Raw genomic sequence first — 15,518 nt, forward strand, 5'->3', positions numbered from 1 at the left:
AGTGTTTGATGGATTTTTTTTTTTAAACAACCCAATTAATATTAATGCCTTTTGGGAATTGCAATATTAATGCCTTTTGGGAAATGCAATATTAATAGGGAGAGTGATTAATTAGAGGATGGATCATGAATATAATTGCTGGTTTAATGGAGATGAGTGAGGAAGAGAGGATTAGAGGAATCAACATTTTTTTAAAAAAAAAACAATTGGGCTCATATTTGGGGGCCCTAACACCTTGGAGGCCCTGTGCTGAGGGGCTGGTTGCACAGCCTCTTAGCCGGCACTGATTATAGAGTACCGATATTCTCATATACCACATATAAGCGCTTGCGTTCCATATAATAAAATAAAATAGAGTTAAATATTTTATAAGGTAAAGGGTTATTTGTTCGTCTTATTATCATGTGATTTAATTTTGTACTGTAATAAAAATCATCGTAGATTTATGAAGTGGGCTCTCTCTAGATGACGGATGCAGCTTAGACCATGGTGGATTGGTGGGTATCACAGAAGTACTAAATATGAAGAGTACGTAGCACATGACCTCAATTAGTAAAGTGGTACTACTCCAACGTCCAACCTCGTGTTTTTGCTTACATGCACGTGCCATTGACTAATGTGGGGATCAGTGAGAAGATTATGATGTTCGCTTGAAATTAAAACTCAAACTATGCTCGTACCATTAATTTTATTATTATAGATAATCGATCTGTACAAGTATATAATCTGATGGTGATATATATATATATATATATATATATATATATATATATACACGCAACGTTCAACAAGCATTGCTATCTTTATTTGACTAAGGTCCTGTTTAGCTTTTAGCGATCAAGTAGCGGGTAGCTGTTAAGGTAGCGAGTAGTTGTCAATTAGCAGTGGGTAGAGATTAGCTCTCAAAGTAATGACTGATAGTATGAGTGTTTGGCAAATTTAGCGGTTGCAATACTAAAAATATATCAAAATTCATATACTAAATATTGTTTAAAAAGTAATAAAAATTTGTCAAACGCTACCCGCTTATTATAAAATTTAATTCCCAAATTAACTAATTTATTAACTTGGAAGGAATTTATCTATTTCTTATTTTCCTTTGAATCGGTTTGGTTCACTTTATTAATTTTTTTTTAATTTTGTTTTTTTGGTTTATTTTAATTTTCTTAAAGATTATTTTTTAAGCTGGAAAATTTAAACAATATACAAAACTACAGAGTACGTAAACAGTCAAAGAACCCTAATTTCAATTTTAAAAAAACACTAATTTTTGGTCTTGATCATATCAATCACAAAAATTTGGAATTTCAATTAGCATTGTTCTATCAACTTATCAAGACTAGCGCAAATTTACACGACGATAAGGGATTTTAAGGTATTGTTCATCTTTTTTATGTCTATTAATTCTAACTCTTTGTTAACGTCGGCTAATTTGAATATATTTTTTTTGTTTAATGTGTATGATTAATCAAAGTTACATATATTTATGAATGGCAGAAAATGAATGTTCGGAGAACAATCTGCTACTCAATTGCTTGATCTTGTAAGTCATTCTTGCTCCTCTGATGTGAATATCGATGATCTTATCTCGTACATAGTGGCTAATGAGGTTCCAAGCAATGCTCAATAATGAGATAACAAATAATGCGGAAGAGAATAATATTGAAGTTCTTGAGTCTGACTTTGATATTGAATATGAAGAGCCCCCACATTCTGTTTTTATTTATCCTGTGCACTTTGAATATCTTGAGAATTACGAATTTAGTTTTTTTTAAAAAAAGTTATGTTATTATTATTATTAGGGATATTATCAATGGTACACCCGTGGTATTGACTTTTATCAATGATACACCTGTGTTTTTATTATTTATCAACGGTACACCTGTCGTTTGGACTTTTCTCACTAATACACCTATTCCGTTTGAAAAGTTAAAAAACCGTTAAAAATTTTAATTTTTTTTTTTTTAAATCTAAATTATTCTAAAATCTTTAAAAAAAAAAAAAATAACCCAGCCTCCCTCCCCACCCCATTGCCACCCCCTCCTCCCCGTCACCATCGGTCCCCCTCCCCCCCAGCCAGCGGCCGACGCCTAGAGGGTCGCCCGGCGCCGGCCACCCCACCTACGCCCCCCTTTCCCCCATTAAGGCAGCCTACCACCCTCCATTTCCCCCTTTTCGTTTCCCGACCCCAATCCCAAAACCACCCCTAACCACCGTTCTCCCTTCGAAAACGCCCCCTTCCTCTCCCCCCTCCCCCGGAAACCTCCCCTCACCTTTCCCCCTCCCTTAATTGACCCCCTATGGGTCCTAACCCTAAACCACCACCTTATTGAAACCCTAAAACCGCCGGCGAATTAAGGGAGGGTTAGGGCGTTAGAGTCCTTAAGGGGTCGATTAAGGGGGGGTTTCCGGGGGAGGGGCGGTTTCCGGGGGGAGGTGAAGAGGAGGGGGGCGGTTTCGAGGGGAGGACGGCGTTTAGGGGTGGTTTTGGGATGGGGTTCGGGAAACAAAAAGGGGGAAAAAGAGGGTGGTGGGTTGCCTTGGTGGGGAAAGGGGGGTGTGGGTGGGGTCGTCGGCTCTGGGCGCTGGCCGCCGGCTAGGTGGGGGAGGAGGGACTGGTGGCGACGGGGAGCAGGGGTGGGGGACAGGTGGCAGTAGGGTGGGGAGAGGGCGGCTGGGTTTTTTTTTTTTTTTAAGTTTTTATAATAATTTTTTATTAATCTTAAATTATTATAAAAGCTTTTCCCTTAAAAAAAATTTAACACTTTTTTAACGGAATTAACGGAAGAGGTGTATGAGTGAGACAAAGTCGAAACCACAGGTGCATCTCTGATAATTATTAAAAACACGAGTGTATCATTGATAAAAGTCAAAACTACGGGTGTACTATTGATAATTTCCCTTATTATTATTATTGTTATTATTATTATTATTATTATTATTTGTTGATTGAAAGTTTGGATCAATTTTTGAGTGATTGTTTATTTTGTGTAACTTTTTTAAAAATTGAGAATTGTTGCATAAACATTATATTGATTGTTATTGTTCAAATTAATGGGATATTTTAAACTATGACATTAGAATTTCCCAAAGAAAAACAAAAAACCAATTTTTTTTTGAACCAAACCGGTTCAAAAAAATATAAGAAGTAAATAATATCCTTCCAAATCAATAAATTTAGCTAGTTTTGGAAGTAAAATTATAATTAGCCGTTTTGGTAAATATTTTTGTAAAATTAGCCATTTTGGTAAAAGATTTTATTTGTTGTGCATGCAATCATGCATATATGGTGAGATTATAAATAAATACGAAAATACATAACAGACTAGAGCTATTATAGGATTAGTCTCAATATATATTTTTATAAATCTTTAAATAAAAATAAATTAAAAAAAAAAAACCTATTATTGGTGGTTTAAGTTATCATGTATATGTGCGTGGTACAAAAAATTACAACTATGATAAATAATTTAAAAGGGTCAGTTGTGGATTTCTTGTTGATTGTGCCATACTTTGTTAGCCAACACACCTCTTGAGCTAAGAGTATCTACACCTAAGTTAACACAAGTCTGTGTCATCACCTTGAACTTTTTCCCTAATTTTATTATATAGAATTAATTCGTATATTATCAATTGCACATTGCAAGCTTGCGTCGTGATCAATCGTTTGCCATGCATGCCCCTTGTCCATGTCTTTGCAATAATAGGTGAGTTCATGTCGCCTGCATACCCTTTTAAACTCAATGGGTGCCAAAGACCAGTACACGTATAATAATATTCAAAGGGTTTGTTTTCAGGCTCTTGGCTTAAGGTCTGTTCACATTTACTGAACCGAACTGATTGGAGCTGAACTGAACTGAACTGAACTGAACTAATTGGAGCTGAACTGAACTGAACTGAACTAATTGGAGCTGAACTGAACTGAAATGAAATGAATATTTTATGAGAAAAGGAAATTAGGAGATGAGCTGAAATGAAATGAATATTTTATGAGAGAAGGAAATGAAGAGCTGAGCTGAAGTGAACTGATTGGAGCTGAATTGAACTGAACCGAATCGAACTAAAATTAAGCTAAAGTGAACATACACTTAGATGGTAGGGAAAATATTGATAAACCAAGAGATTGAAACACGAGGAAGTTCCCTTCTTAAAAGACGAAAGTGTTGGTTGAAAGTTCAATTCATGCACTCAAAACAAAATACCTTTCAACAATTTAATTAGTTGATACAATTACCCTTTAATTATAAAAACTCAAATGATGCTAAAAATGTGACCAAGGAAAAGTCCAAGAACGAACATACTACTGTGATTATCATTTGATTCTTTCCCCCTTAATTATAATCACCTTCAAATCAGCTGATCACTATTATGCATGCACGTTTCCATTTATCTGACCGAATTCATAGTAATTATACTCCTAGAGTGCAACTTTTTACATTACTTTGGATTTTGGATTAACAGAACAATTACTTAATTAGGATTTAACAACTTTCACGTCCGCTACTATTGAATCAACTTTCTTTCAATTCAAAAATAAAAAAAGTATTTCTTAATTACACTCTAGAATTTTTTTTATTAGAACATTTATTTATGTACTTTGATCTATTAAGTGATAAATTAATTTAGAGTATGTTATATATCAGTTAATTTATACCTTATTAAAGGTTATTTTAGATCTTTATTAGTATGTAGTAAACTAAACTAATTTAAGACACTCCTTATCTGAATGTGTTAAGACTTTTTTTTTAATTTATTTTATCCGAACTTATATATACTTGTAATTTGCTGAAATAAACGTAATAAGATGAACAAAATAGGCACCTAGATGTTTCAGAAAAAATTTTAATAATAATAATAAAATTAAAAATTAAAAATTAAAAAAAGAAAAAGAAAAAAGAAGCACCTAGATTGGCTAGATAGTCTTCATTTATAATTTTGTGTCTTATTATTTTCTAAAATGTCATCACATACGTACATTACTAGTTCAAAATATAGAAAGGTCTAAAGTAAGATAGACTTCCTCTTATGGGGTTACAACTTATTACAAGTATTAGATTATGAAATCACAATTAAATTTGAGTTCAACTCTTTTTCAAATAGTTGATTTTTCAAGTTCAAACTAGCCTTTGTTCATCATCATATGAATTCAACTGGAATAATTTAAATATTTAAAATCAAATGTATTTTGAAAAGAAAAGTTTGTATATAATTTATTATTCTATACCCTAATCATTAAGCTGCCTTAATTTCAACCTTATCGTAGTGCTCCTTAAGTCATTTGCTACTTAATTTCAAAAGTAACTAATTAACCCCGAATTCAAACTAGCTAGTAATCCCCTAATCCATCCAAAATTTCTAAATTAAATATGAAAATTAAGCAGTACAGTAGTACACTAGTACTTTAAGTTATATTTACTGTTTACCATTTTGTTGATTACGTGCCGTTTACGTCTCTTATTTATAAATGTAATACTGTAGGTCTGTATTACATGCAGTCTCAAATAAAACACTCCCTGACTCCCTGTTGATCTAATTAGCTCAATATTTCCAACTTCATTTTTCGATATTAATTATAGTCATACATTGGAGGATTTTGGATTTTTTTTTTAACTGTACAAAAATGTCTTTAGAATAATTGTTTACTTTATTGTCTCATCATTTTACATTTTGCAATTGTAATCATTTTACATTTTGCAATTGTCAAGCGCATTCAAATGAAATTGTATATAATGTTCAATTATGTAATAAGTTTTCGCCTAGTTTCGAATGAATTTTTCAAATCATAGTCATTTGTAGAATATTTTAAATTTAATGAAAAAAACTATTTACTTCAAACACAGATACCGACTCAAATTGAATTGAAATAATGTACAAGTACACAAAATTCAACATGAATGAATCAAAAATATCCCATGCAATCGCGGTAACGAATTACCTATTGACCAATAACCAAGCTTTAACTATTGCTAGTCTAAAACACATGCGCATTTCTTTTTTTTTAAAAAAAAAAATAAAAAAAAAAACATAGGCCGCCATCAATCAAGCCGCCATATTTCTTCTACTTCTACCCCTTAATTCACACAACACTACACACATACTATTATAAATCTACATCTACTTTCATAATATAACCCTTTTTATGATCATCTTATTTACATCAAACATACAATAATAACCCCTCTCTCTCTCTCTCTCTCTCTCTCTCTCTCTCTCTCTCTCTCTCCTCTTACTCTCTCTAGATAAAAATGGAAGGCTACTCTATATTTTCTTCTTCTACAAACTCATCAAATTCTTCACCAACTAATAATAGTAACTTTCCTTTTTCATTAAGCCAAGTTTCTAGTTCTTCCAACAATAGCTTTGATCATGCTATAGATCAATATAATCATGATCATCACGGTGTAGGGAACCAATCTGGACCGTTGATCACGGAATTGATGATGATGGGTGAGCCGCCGCAGCAGATTCCATCATCCATGGTTGTTCAATCTCAATTAATAGATAATTATCATGATATTATTATCCCTCGTAATCATCAAGATATTAATAATGATGATGATCAAAGTAAGAGGTTTAATAATATGACTAATGATAATAATAATAAGTTAACTAATAATAATAATGATAATAATAATAATAATAAAAAGGGTTCGTCGGAAAAGAAGGCAAAGAAGCATAGGTATGCTTTTCAAACAAGAAGCCAAGTAGATATACTTGATGATGGCTATAGATGGCGAAAATATGGTCAAAAGGCCGTCAAGAATAACAAGTTTCCAAGGTGTGTTTATATTCTTGTGTAGTTGTGTATGTGTAGAGATGTATTTTTGTACTAAAACAAATTACTTTATACTTCAATTATAATTTGCTTAATTAATTAGTATCACATAGTTAATTATATATCTCACTTATTTTTATAATTTCGTCAAATGTCTTTCGATCATAGGGATGATCTTTAATTTACAGTAATCAGCTAATATACTCGGTGAAATTTATCGGTTCAATTCAAACAATTGCTCTATAGTAGTACTTATAAAAAATGCTATTCAAGTCAAAATGCAATAATAAAGATAACAATTCAATTACGACACTCAACACACTCTATGGTAGTATAAAAATGCTACTCGTATTCATATCAAAATGAAAGTAATAAAGATAACAATTCAATTAGAATACTCAGCAATACAAATTCTATTCTTCAATTTTTTTTTTTCATTTTTTTTTTTTTTTGAAATAATACTAGTATATACTTTGTAAAATTACTTTGTAAAATCTAGCGTAGATCAAACATGGGTAATTTAATGAACTAGCTTTTAGAAGTAAGGCCCCGTTCTCTTCACCTTATTTTTGCTGAACTGAAATTATTTTTACTGAAACAAAATTATGTTTGCTGAACTTAAATTATTTTTACCGAACTTAAATTAATTTACTGAAATGAAATTATTTTTGCTGAAGTGAAATTATTTTTACTGATTTTCTATTATAATTCTTCTTTAAGAAAACTGAATTTTACTGAACTGAACTTATTTTTACTGAACTGAAATTAATTTTACTAAACTGAAATTATTTTTACTTAATATTATTTTTTTTAAGGTGAAGAGAACGGGGCCTAAGTGTAGGTCCTTTAATTAATGTGCAACATCCTAAATTCAAGATTATATCTCTCAGCTAAATAAATCTATCTATTTCATATAGTACTTTGTATGAAAACATCTACACCGTAACTGAATTTTAGCTTCAGTATACTTCTCGTCATAAAAAACCATATAATATACGGAGTAATTAAGATACTTTGTATAATACATACAAAGTAATTGATTTGATTTTTCATGGAGTATAAAATTACATTTTGAATTAATATTTTTTTTCCTTACAAAAGTCATGAGCATTTAGATGAACGCATGCGGCATGCATATAAAAGAAGATAAAAGAAAAAACCTGTTCTCATCAGTCAACTTCATTTGAATTGATTATAGTTTAATCATCTTATTAATTACTAATCATTAATAATTCAATAATTATTCTAAGATAGCATGCAAATATTTATCATCTCATTTGTATTGAAAATATGCAGGAGCTACTACAGGTGTACGTATCAAGGATGCAATGTGAAGAAACAAGTTCAACGCCTTTCCAACGATGAAGGAGTAGTTGTCACTACTTATGAAGGAATTCATTCTCACTCTATTGAAAGATCAACTGATAATTTTGAGCATATTTTGACTCAAATGCAAATTTACACTTCCTTTTAAATAACTTGTTTTTTTTTTTTTTAATATCTTCAAACCAAAAAAAAAAAAGTTGATGAGTTTTAGATCGAGGGGAAAAACTTAATGTTACTTGTTTTTTTAATACTTCGTAATAATATACTATGTATGTAAATTGAACAAGCTAAGCATGCCTTGGATTTTTTTATTTATAAACAATTACAAGTATTTTTACATACTAGTATTTTTTTTTATTATCAACGAGAATAGGATTGGATAGGTTAAAGATTACTTCGTATTAAATCACTATAAGCAACAAGCACGATTGATCATATTTTGAAATCATATGTAATTTGATTAACATACATCGCGTGTATATTATAGCTAGTTTAATTTCTTATATATAAATTCATACGTATATAATACCCACTTTGTTCTTGTAGACACCAATTCAAATTGTGTCCCCTCATAAAATGATGATGGTGAAGCGTACATTACCGCCTAATTTAGTATTTAAATTCATATCATCATCCTCGAATCTCTTGTGTCGACAATTTCCCCATACATGTTGACCTAAAAAGTTAATTGGTTAATGTATCATGGTTATTATAAGTAGGATACAAGTGAAAATGTTCACAATTTGAGTCTACTCCTATATTATTAGTGTAACACCCCGACCCCAAACAGATTAGGGAGGGGCCTATTGTCACGAAATGCGCATCGAGGGCCAACAACTGTCCCCACAGACCAACACGAGTCCTTCCGGCGCATTTTGTCCTCACTCATGCGCACCCCGAGAAAACTTCCCAGAAGGTCACCCATCCCAAGACTACTCCCAGCCAAGCACGCTTAACTATGGAGTATTCTTAGCATATGAGCTCCCTAAAAGGAAGATGCATCTTGTTGATATGAGTAGTATATCAAACTCCTTTAAAGCAATCATGAGAGGTATTACATACACCCCCACTTGAGAACGGCTACGCCCCCGTTGCGCCTGAAAGCCTGAGGACTCCAGTATTACGCCTAACGACAACTGGGTAGCCAAAGTGTTACATCCAGTTTGGCTATGGCCATATGGCCCCAAAATTCTCCCCCGCTAGACGACTGACATAAGATCAATTATCCACGGTCAGCACGCGGTCGCAAGCTTGCTCTGATACCATTTGTAACACCCCGACCCCAAACAAATTAGGGAGGGGCCTATTGTCACGAAATGCGCATCGAGGGCCAACAACTGTCCCCACAGACCAACACAAGTCCTTTCGGCGCATTTTGTCCTCACTCATGCGCACCCCGGGAAAACTTCCCAGGAGGTCACCCATCCCAAGACTACTCCCAGCCTAGCACGCTTAACAATGGAGTATTCTTAGCATATGAGCTTCCTAAAAAGAAGATGCATCTTGTTTATATGAGTAGTATATCAAACTCCTTTAAAGCAATCATGAGGGGTATTACAATTAGTCACTTGGGTTTGTTTAAAGCGTATGCCTGTTAAAATTTGGATTAGTTAAAAATAAAGTACAATTGAAATTATCTAAAACAAATGACCTAAAATTAATTGTTTTTACTAATAATTGTTTTCTATATAAATTTGAATTTTCATGTTCCTTTTTATAATTGTATAACTAGTGTGTGGCCTGGGCGATGCACCGGGTTTTACTTTGAATTTCAACAAATATTATTTGAGCTATAAAATAAAAACTATATAATTAAAATAAAAGTGAATAATAATAACTAATAACTATGAAACTAAATAAGTGTTCTCAAATTGATGTTTAATATAAAGTATTTAGTTTTATTATAATTGAATATGAAACATAATTAAAAGATAGCAAAGATGGTAACACCATCAACTCATTTATTGTTGGTTTTGCGTTCAAATCTTGTAATAAGCATTTTTATTGCCATTAAAATATGTTATAGACCTTATAGTACAATGGATTATGTGGTGTACAATATATATGAAAAGTGATGTGACATAAATTTAGTAGATATGAAGGGTGGCACGTGGCACATATTCAGTTTTAGGAACGTTGTTTAATACATAAGTATAGATATAGATTATAATATTAAAAGTTATTTTTTTACGTGCTCATTTATTATTAAGAAATATTCATTTTTTCACTTGCTCATTTGCTATAACTAATTTTTCATTTTTTAACGTGTTCATATTATTTTTATTAAATGTTCATTTTATAGGGTGTGATCCAATTATTAAATCTGCACTAGTGTGCAACATAAACTAGTTAAATCTCATGTTACCCAAGCTAAGTCATTCTCAGGCTATAATTCTCAACCTTCACAATTCATTTAATTTCAAATCAGGTTTGTGCCAACCCATTTAGTTAATTAGGTAGAAAAGCTTATCCCAAACACGTAATTTCAAATCGGGCTGAATTATTGAGTTAGGGTTTGTTCATATTTACTTAATTTCAGTTCAGTTCAGTTCAGCTCCAATCAGTTCAGTTCAGTTCAGTTCAGCTCCAATCAGTTCAGTTCAGTTCTTAATTTCCCTCTCACATAAAATATTCATTTCAGCTCAATTCAGTTCAGTTCAGTTCAGTTCAGTTCCAATCAGTTCAGTTCAGTTCAGTTCAGCTCCAATCAGTTCAGTTCAATTCAGTTCAGCTCGGTTCAGTAAATGTGAACAGGCCCTTAGTTTAGCTTTTGCTAACCATATAGACGCTAGCAAATATTGTAATATGTTGTCCACGCCACGAACTTGCTCAACCTAGTGTCATTTTTAGATGTAGTGCTACACTGCTACTCCCATCGTTGTTGTTGTTGTTGTGTTTTTTTTTTTTTTTTTAAGTGATGCACTTACAAAATGCTATCATTTTTGCAAGTGTTACACTTTCATTCTTGGCAAAAACTACCTCATTTTAATATTGATATCACTCATTCCTCGTGGTATCCATTCATATCCATTGTCAATTTTTATTATTTCTTTTCCTCCTAAATTTTCTTACTTTTAAGTAAAATATTAACACCATTATTTATTTAATACTCTTATTACCTCACCTATATCTTTTTATAGTAAAAAGTAAATTAGTTTATGCCGATCAAAGTGTAACAAATTTTATTAATGTATCCATATGAAGTCAGATCCAGTTCCACCTATTGAAAGTTTTGGTACCTTATTATAATATTTCCTTCGTTCTTTTTTACTTAATCAGTTTCATTTATCACGCTTGCCAATGTAAAATTTTAGCCATTGATAATTTAATTCTCCATAAGTAAAAATTATAAAAGTTATATATTATGATTATGACAATTTCAACAAGATCCCACATGATAAGTTTTTCCTTACAAATAATTCACAAAATACGGTCATAGAACTAGGGCTGAGCACGGGTCGGATATCCGATCCGAAATCCAAATTCGGATCGGATATCCGTATCCGAAAACTCTGATATTTGATATCCGTATCCGATCCGAATTTTTCGGATATCCGATAAATCAGATATCCGAAAATATCGGATCGGATAGTTCGGATATCCAATATCCGACCCTTTTAACAATATACTTTTTTTTTTATGAAATTGTTAAAATCTAATGGCAATTTTTTTTTATTTTTTTTTAAAGTCAAAATGATACCTCAACTGTAAAAGTCAAGAAAAACGAAACTTGAATACATTGAATCTTGACATTCATGAATGAATAATCAAACTCATAATTGTAAATTACAATTGTTCATATATTTTGAATTTAATGAACCTACAAATATCATAATATACCAACCCCACAAATTTCTAAATATAACAAACATACAAACGACAAAGACAAGACGGAAGTCGCCGACTCGCCGCCGTCGGAAGAGATGATTACTCTTGTATAAAAATTCAGTGTAGGTTTCAATGAAAACTAGTTTGGTAATGGAATTTTAGTCTTTGAAAGCTTAAGATCTGAGAGGACAAATAGAGAGGAGAGAGAAAGAGAAAGGAAGAGAGGAGAGAGAAGAAGAAAGTGGCGGTGGGTGGGAGGTGATTCTGCATTTTTAGGGAATAATGAAATAAGGGTTTAGCTTAAGGTTTGGGCTTGGGCCTAGGAGTTGATGAATCTGCATACGAAAAAAAAGCAAGTTGTTTAATTCGGATATATTTTCGGATATCGGATATCCGAAATCCATTATTTCGATATCCAATATCCGATCCGATATCCGATTTTTTCGGATCGGATATCCGATCCGAAATTTATTTCGGATCGGTTATCCATAATTTTCGGATCGGTTGCGGATCGGATCATCGGATTTTCGGATTTTCAAATAGTTTTGCTCAGCCCTACATAGAACAAGTGGTGGATAGTGTAAAAGTCAGGTCAAATAAAAAGAACGGAGGAAGTATTATAATTGACCTACAATCCAGTTCTAGTGTTCCACCCATTGAAATATTTAGTACCTTAGATCAGAGCATCTCCAATGGTTGTAGCTAGGGATTTGCTTGCAATTTTCAAACTAGCTTGACCATTGGAGCTAAAAAGTACAATAAGCTAGGCTAAGCAAATTAGCTTGCCCAACTAATTTGCTTGAGAAAAAAGTTTCCAAAATTATTGGAGATTAATATATTGATGGTGAAAGCGTAGATTATCACCTAATTTGGTATTAAATTCATACCATCATCCTCGAATCTCTTGTGTCGATAATTTCCCCATCTATCATACATGTTGACCTAGAAAGTTGGTTAATGTGGTTATTGTAAGTAGGATAATATATACAAGTGAAAATGTTGACAATTTTAGTCTACTCCTATTATTAGTCACCTGAATCTGTTTGAAGTAGATGCCTACTAAAATCTGGATTATTTAAAAATAACGTACGGTTCAGATTATTTAAAACAGATGACCTAAAGTTTAATTGTATTATAATTGGGCTAAATACTACTTTAGTTAGATATAAATCAATTTACCTAAAATTATATGTCGGTCACAATATACACTTAAATAAATCGGAGGGAGTAGGAGATACACATAAACTTCCATTCTATTAATGTATTTGATTAATCTGAAGCTGGATCCATCGCAAATTTTTGTCTGGTCTCGAGACCAGCTACCATTTGATGGTCCCTCGTCAAAACGACGTCGTAGTGATTTTATTTTCTACCTATATTGGTTTCCTTTGTTGAGTATATAAAGTATTTGTTTTCATTTAGTTCAAACTTTCTTTCTCCTCTGGATTTTATGATATTTTCTTTTCATTGTTCAATTCGATTTTTTTTTTTTTTTGATTTCTGGTGTTAAATTGTTCTACATATTCAAGGTATTCAAGATTTCCGATTTTTTTGTTTATGAATAACAATGGAGCTTGCTACTGATTGTTCATTTGCAATTCTTCTTTCATTATTGGATGAATGTAAGTTTATTTATTGCTTTTTTGATTCAAGTAGTTTTTTATTTATTTATTTATTTTTTTTATTGATTAATTTTGTGTATTTTTTACTCCTTCTTTACGGCTGATTGTGAGTATATTCCTTGTTTAACTTTATTTACTAGAAAAAAAATGAACATTTACTAGAAAAAAAATGATCATTCATTAGAAAAAAAAATAAACATTTAGTAATTGAACATTGCAATATATAAAAACGAAAATTTATAGTATAAGAATAAAATAAAAACACTATGAGACTGAAAAAAAAGATTGTACATCTAATGTTATATAATTGAACATTTCAGTTGTAAAAATTGAACATATCACATTTCATAGTCTCTTTAATGTTATTGTTTAACGTCTATGCAATAAAAAGTGCATATGTTATTTTGTACACTTTCGTGTAAGTAAATGTTCATTTAGTAATTGAACATTGCAATATTATATAAAAATAAACATTTATAATATAAGATAATATAAAAAGACTATGACATTGGAAAAAAAAAATATACATCTAATATTATATAAATGAACATTTATTTATTAAGAATGAACATCATATTGCATGAAAATGAACATGTAATTATTGAGAAATACAAAATTATTGTAAAATATGTTTAGTTAGAAAATGTTCATTTTTATTATAATAAATGTTGATTTTTTAACGAGAGACCATAAATATCTACCTGATCTCGAGACCAGCCTTTAAGAATTGTGGATCCAATTCTATCCATTGAAACTTGTAGTACCTTAAGTTTTATATGCGGCTGGCCGCACTGTGCGGCCAGCCACATTTTTTATATTTTCTCTCTCTCTCCTCTACCTTCCTCCATTTTCTCTTCCTAACTTTCTCTCTCTAACCATCAATTGCTAAGCTAGGTCTTACGCCGCCGTCAGGTTCGTCGTCTCCGTCCAGATCTTCTCGAAGTTCCAAGCCAGATCGTCGTCACCGTCTTCGTTTCGTCGTCGTCGAAGCTCCTCGAAACTCCAAACCAACCCAAACATTCGTCGTCGTCTTCATATTTGCCGGTGAAATCAGCCAAAGACCTCCACCTCCGTCGTTGTCCTGTTAATTGATTGCTGGTGGAGTCGAGCAATTGCAAAATCTTAGTTAATTGCTCTTATCTACTGTAAATTCATTCATTCTACTGTATTTCGTTTTGTTGAAGAATTTTGATGCTCATTCTTCCAGAATTTTCATTTTTTCGCTGCTTTTCGTATTAGATGTTTGAATTTGAGTCCTAGAGGAAAGTGGCGTGTTAGGGGCTCGATGTATTTGGCGATGGCGTAGGGGCTCGATCCTCCCTTTTCATTCAGACCAACGATTGCTTCCTTTATCATCTGCAACATTTCTTATATTTATGCAAATTTTATTTAAATTGATACATGAAAGTTTCGTTATTTTGGTTTGATTTGGATGAAATTGTGGTCACTGTTTTGTTGTTGTGGATGTTTACTTCAAGGGTTACTAGGTCGGGGTTACTTAAGCAGTTACTAAGGGTTACTAGGTCGATTAGGGGTTACTTGGGGTTACTAGGTTAGGGGTTACTAGGTCGGTTAAGGGTTACTTGGGGTTACTAGGTTAGGGGTTACTAAGTCGGTTAGGGGTTACTTGGGGTTACTAGGTTAGGGGTTATTTGGGGTTACTAGGTTAGGGGTTACTAGGTCGGGGGTTACTTGGGGTTACCAGGTCAATCAGGGGTTACTTGGTCAGGGGTTACTTTGTCTGGGGAGTTACTAGAGGGGTTACTTAAATGGGGTTACTTGAGGGGTTACTAGAAGGGTTACTGATATGACACCTTGCCGTACCGTGCGGCCAGCCGCACCAGAAACGCGCTGTATTATAATTGGGCTACATGATAAAAACACAAAGGCCTCATAATCACAATTTTTTTTTTTTTCTACAGTGGATCCTGTACCATAACCCTAGCCACATAATCTGGGCTAACCTG

The 15,518-nt window shown here is 32.5% G+C and overlaps 1 protein-coding gene across 1 annotated transcript; it reads left to right on the forward strand.

Moving 5' to 3' along the window:
* Positions 1 to 6,185: 6,185 nt before the first annotated feature.
* Positions 6,186 to 8,311, forward strand: LOC145581613 (uncharacterized). Its single transcript, XM_081638626.1, has 2 exons — positions 6,186 to 6,778; positions 8,072 to 8,311. Exons 1-2 carry the CDS (start codon positions 6,246 to 6,248, stop codon positions 8,247 to 8,249), a joined length of 711 nt encoding a protein of 236 aa, XP_081494752.1. The 5' UTR covers positions 6,186 to 6,245; the 3' UTR covers positions 8,250 to 8,311.
* Positions 8,312 to 15,518: the final 7,207 nt, after the last annotated feature.

Source organism: Chenopodium album, chromosome 15, assembly GCF_948465745.1.
Source record: "Chenopodium album chromosome 15, dcCheAlbu1.1, whole genome shotgun sequence".
Classification (NCBI taxonomy): Eukaryota; Viridiplantae; Streptophyta; class Magnoliopsida; order Caryophyllales; family Amaranthaceae; genus Chenopodium; species Chenopodium album.

Coding starts and splice junctions, on each gene's coding strand:
- LOC145581613 (XM_081638626.1), top strand. CDS start 6,246: ATGGAAGGCTACTCTATATTTTCTTCTTCTACAAACTCATCAAATTCT. Junction 6,779..8,071: donor AAGAATAACAAGTTTCCAAG/GTGTGTTTATAT, acceptor GAAAATATGCAG/GAGCTACTACAGGTGTACGT.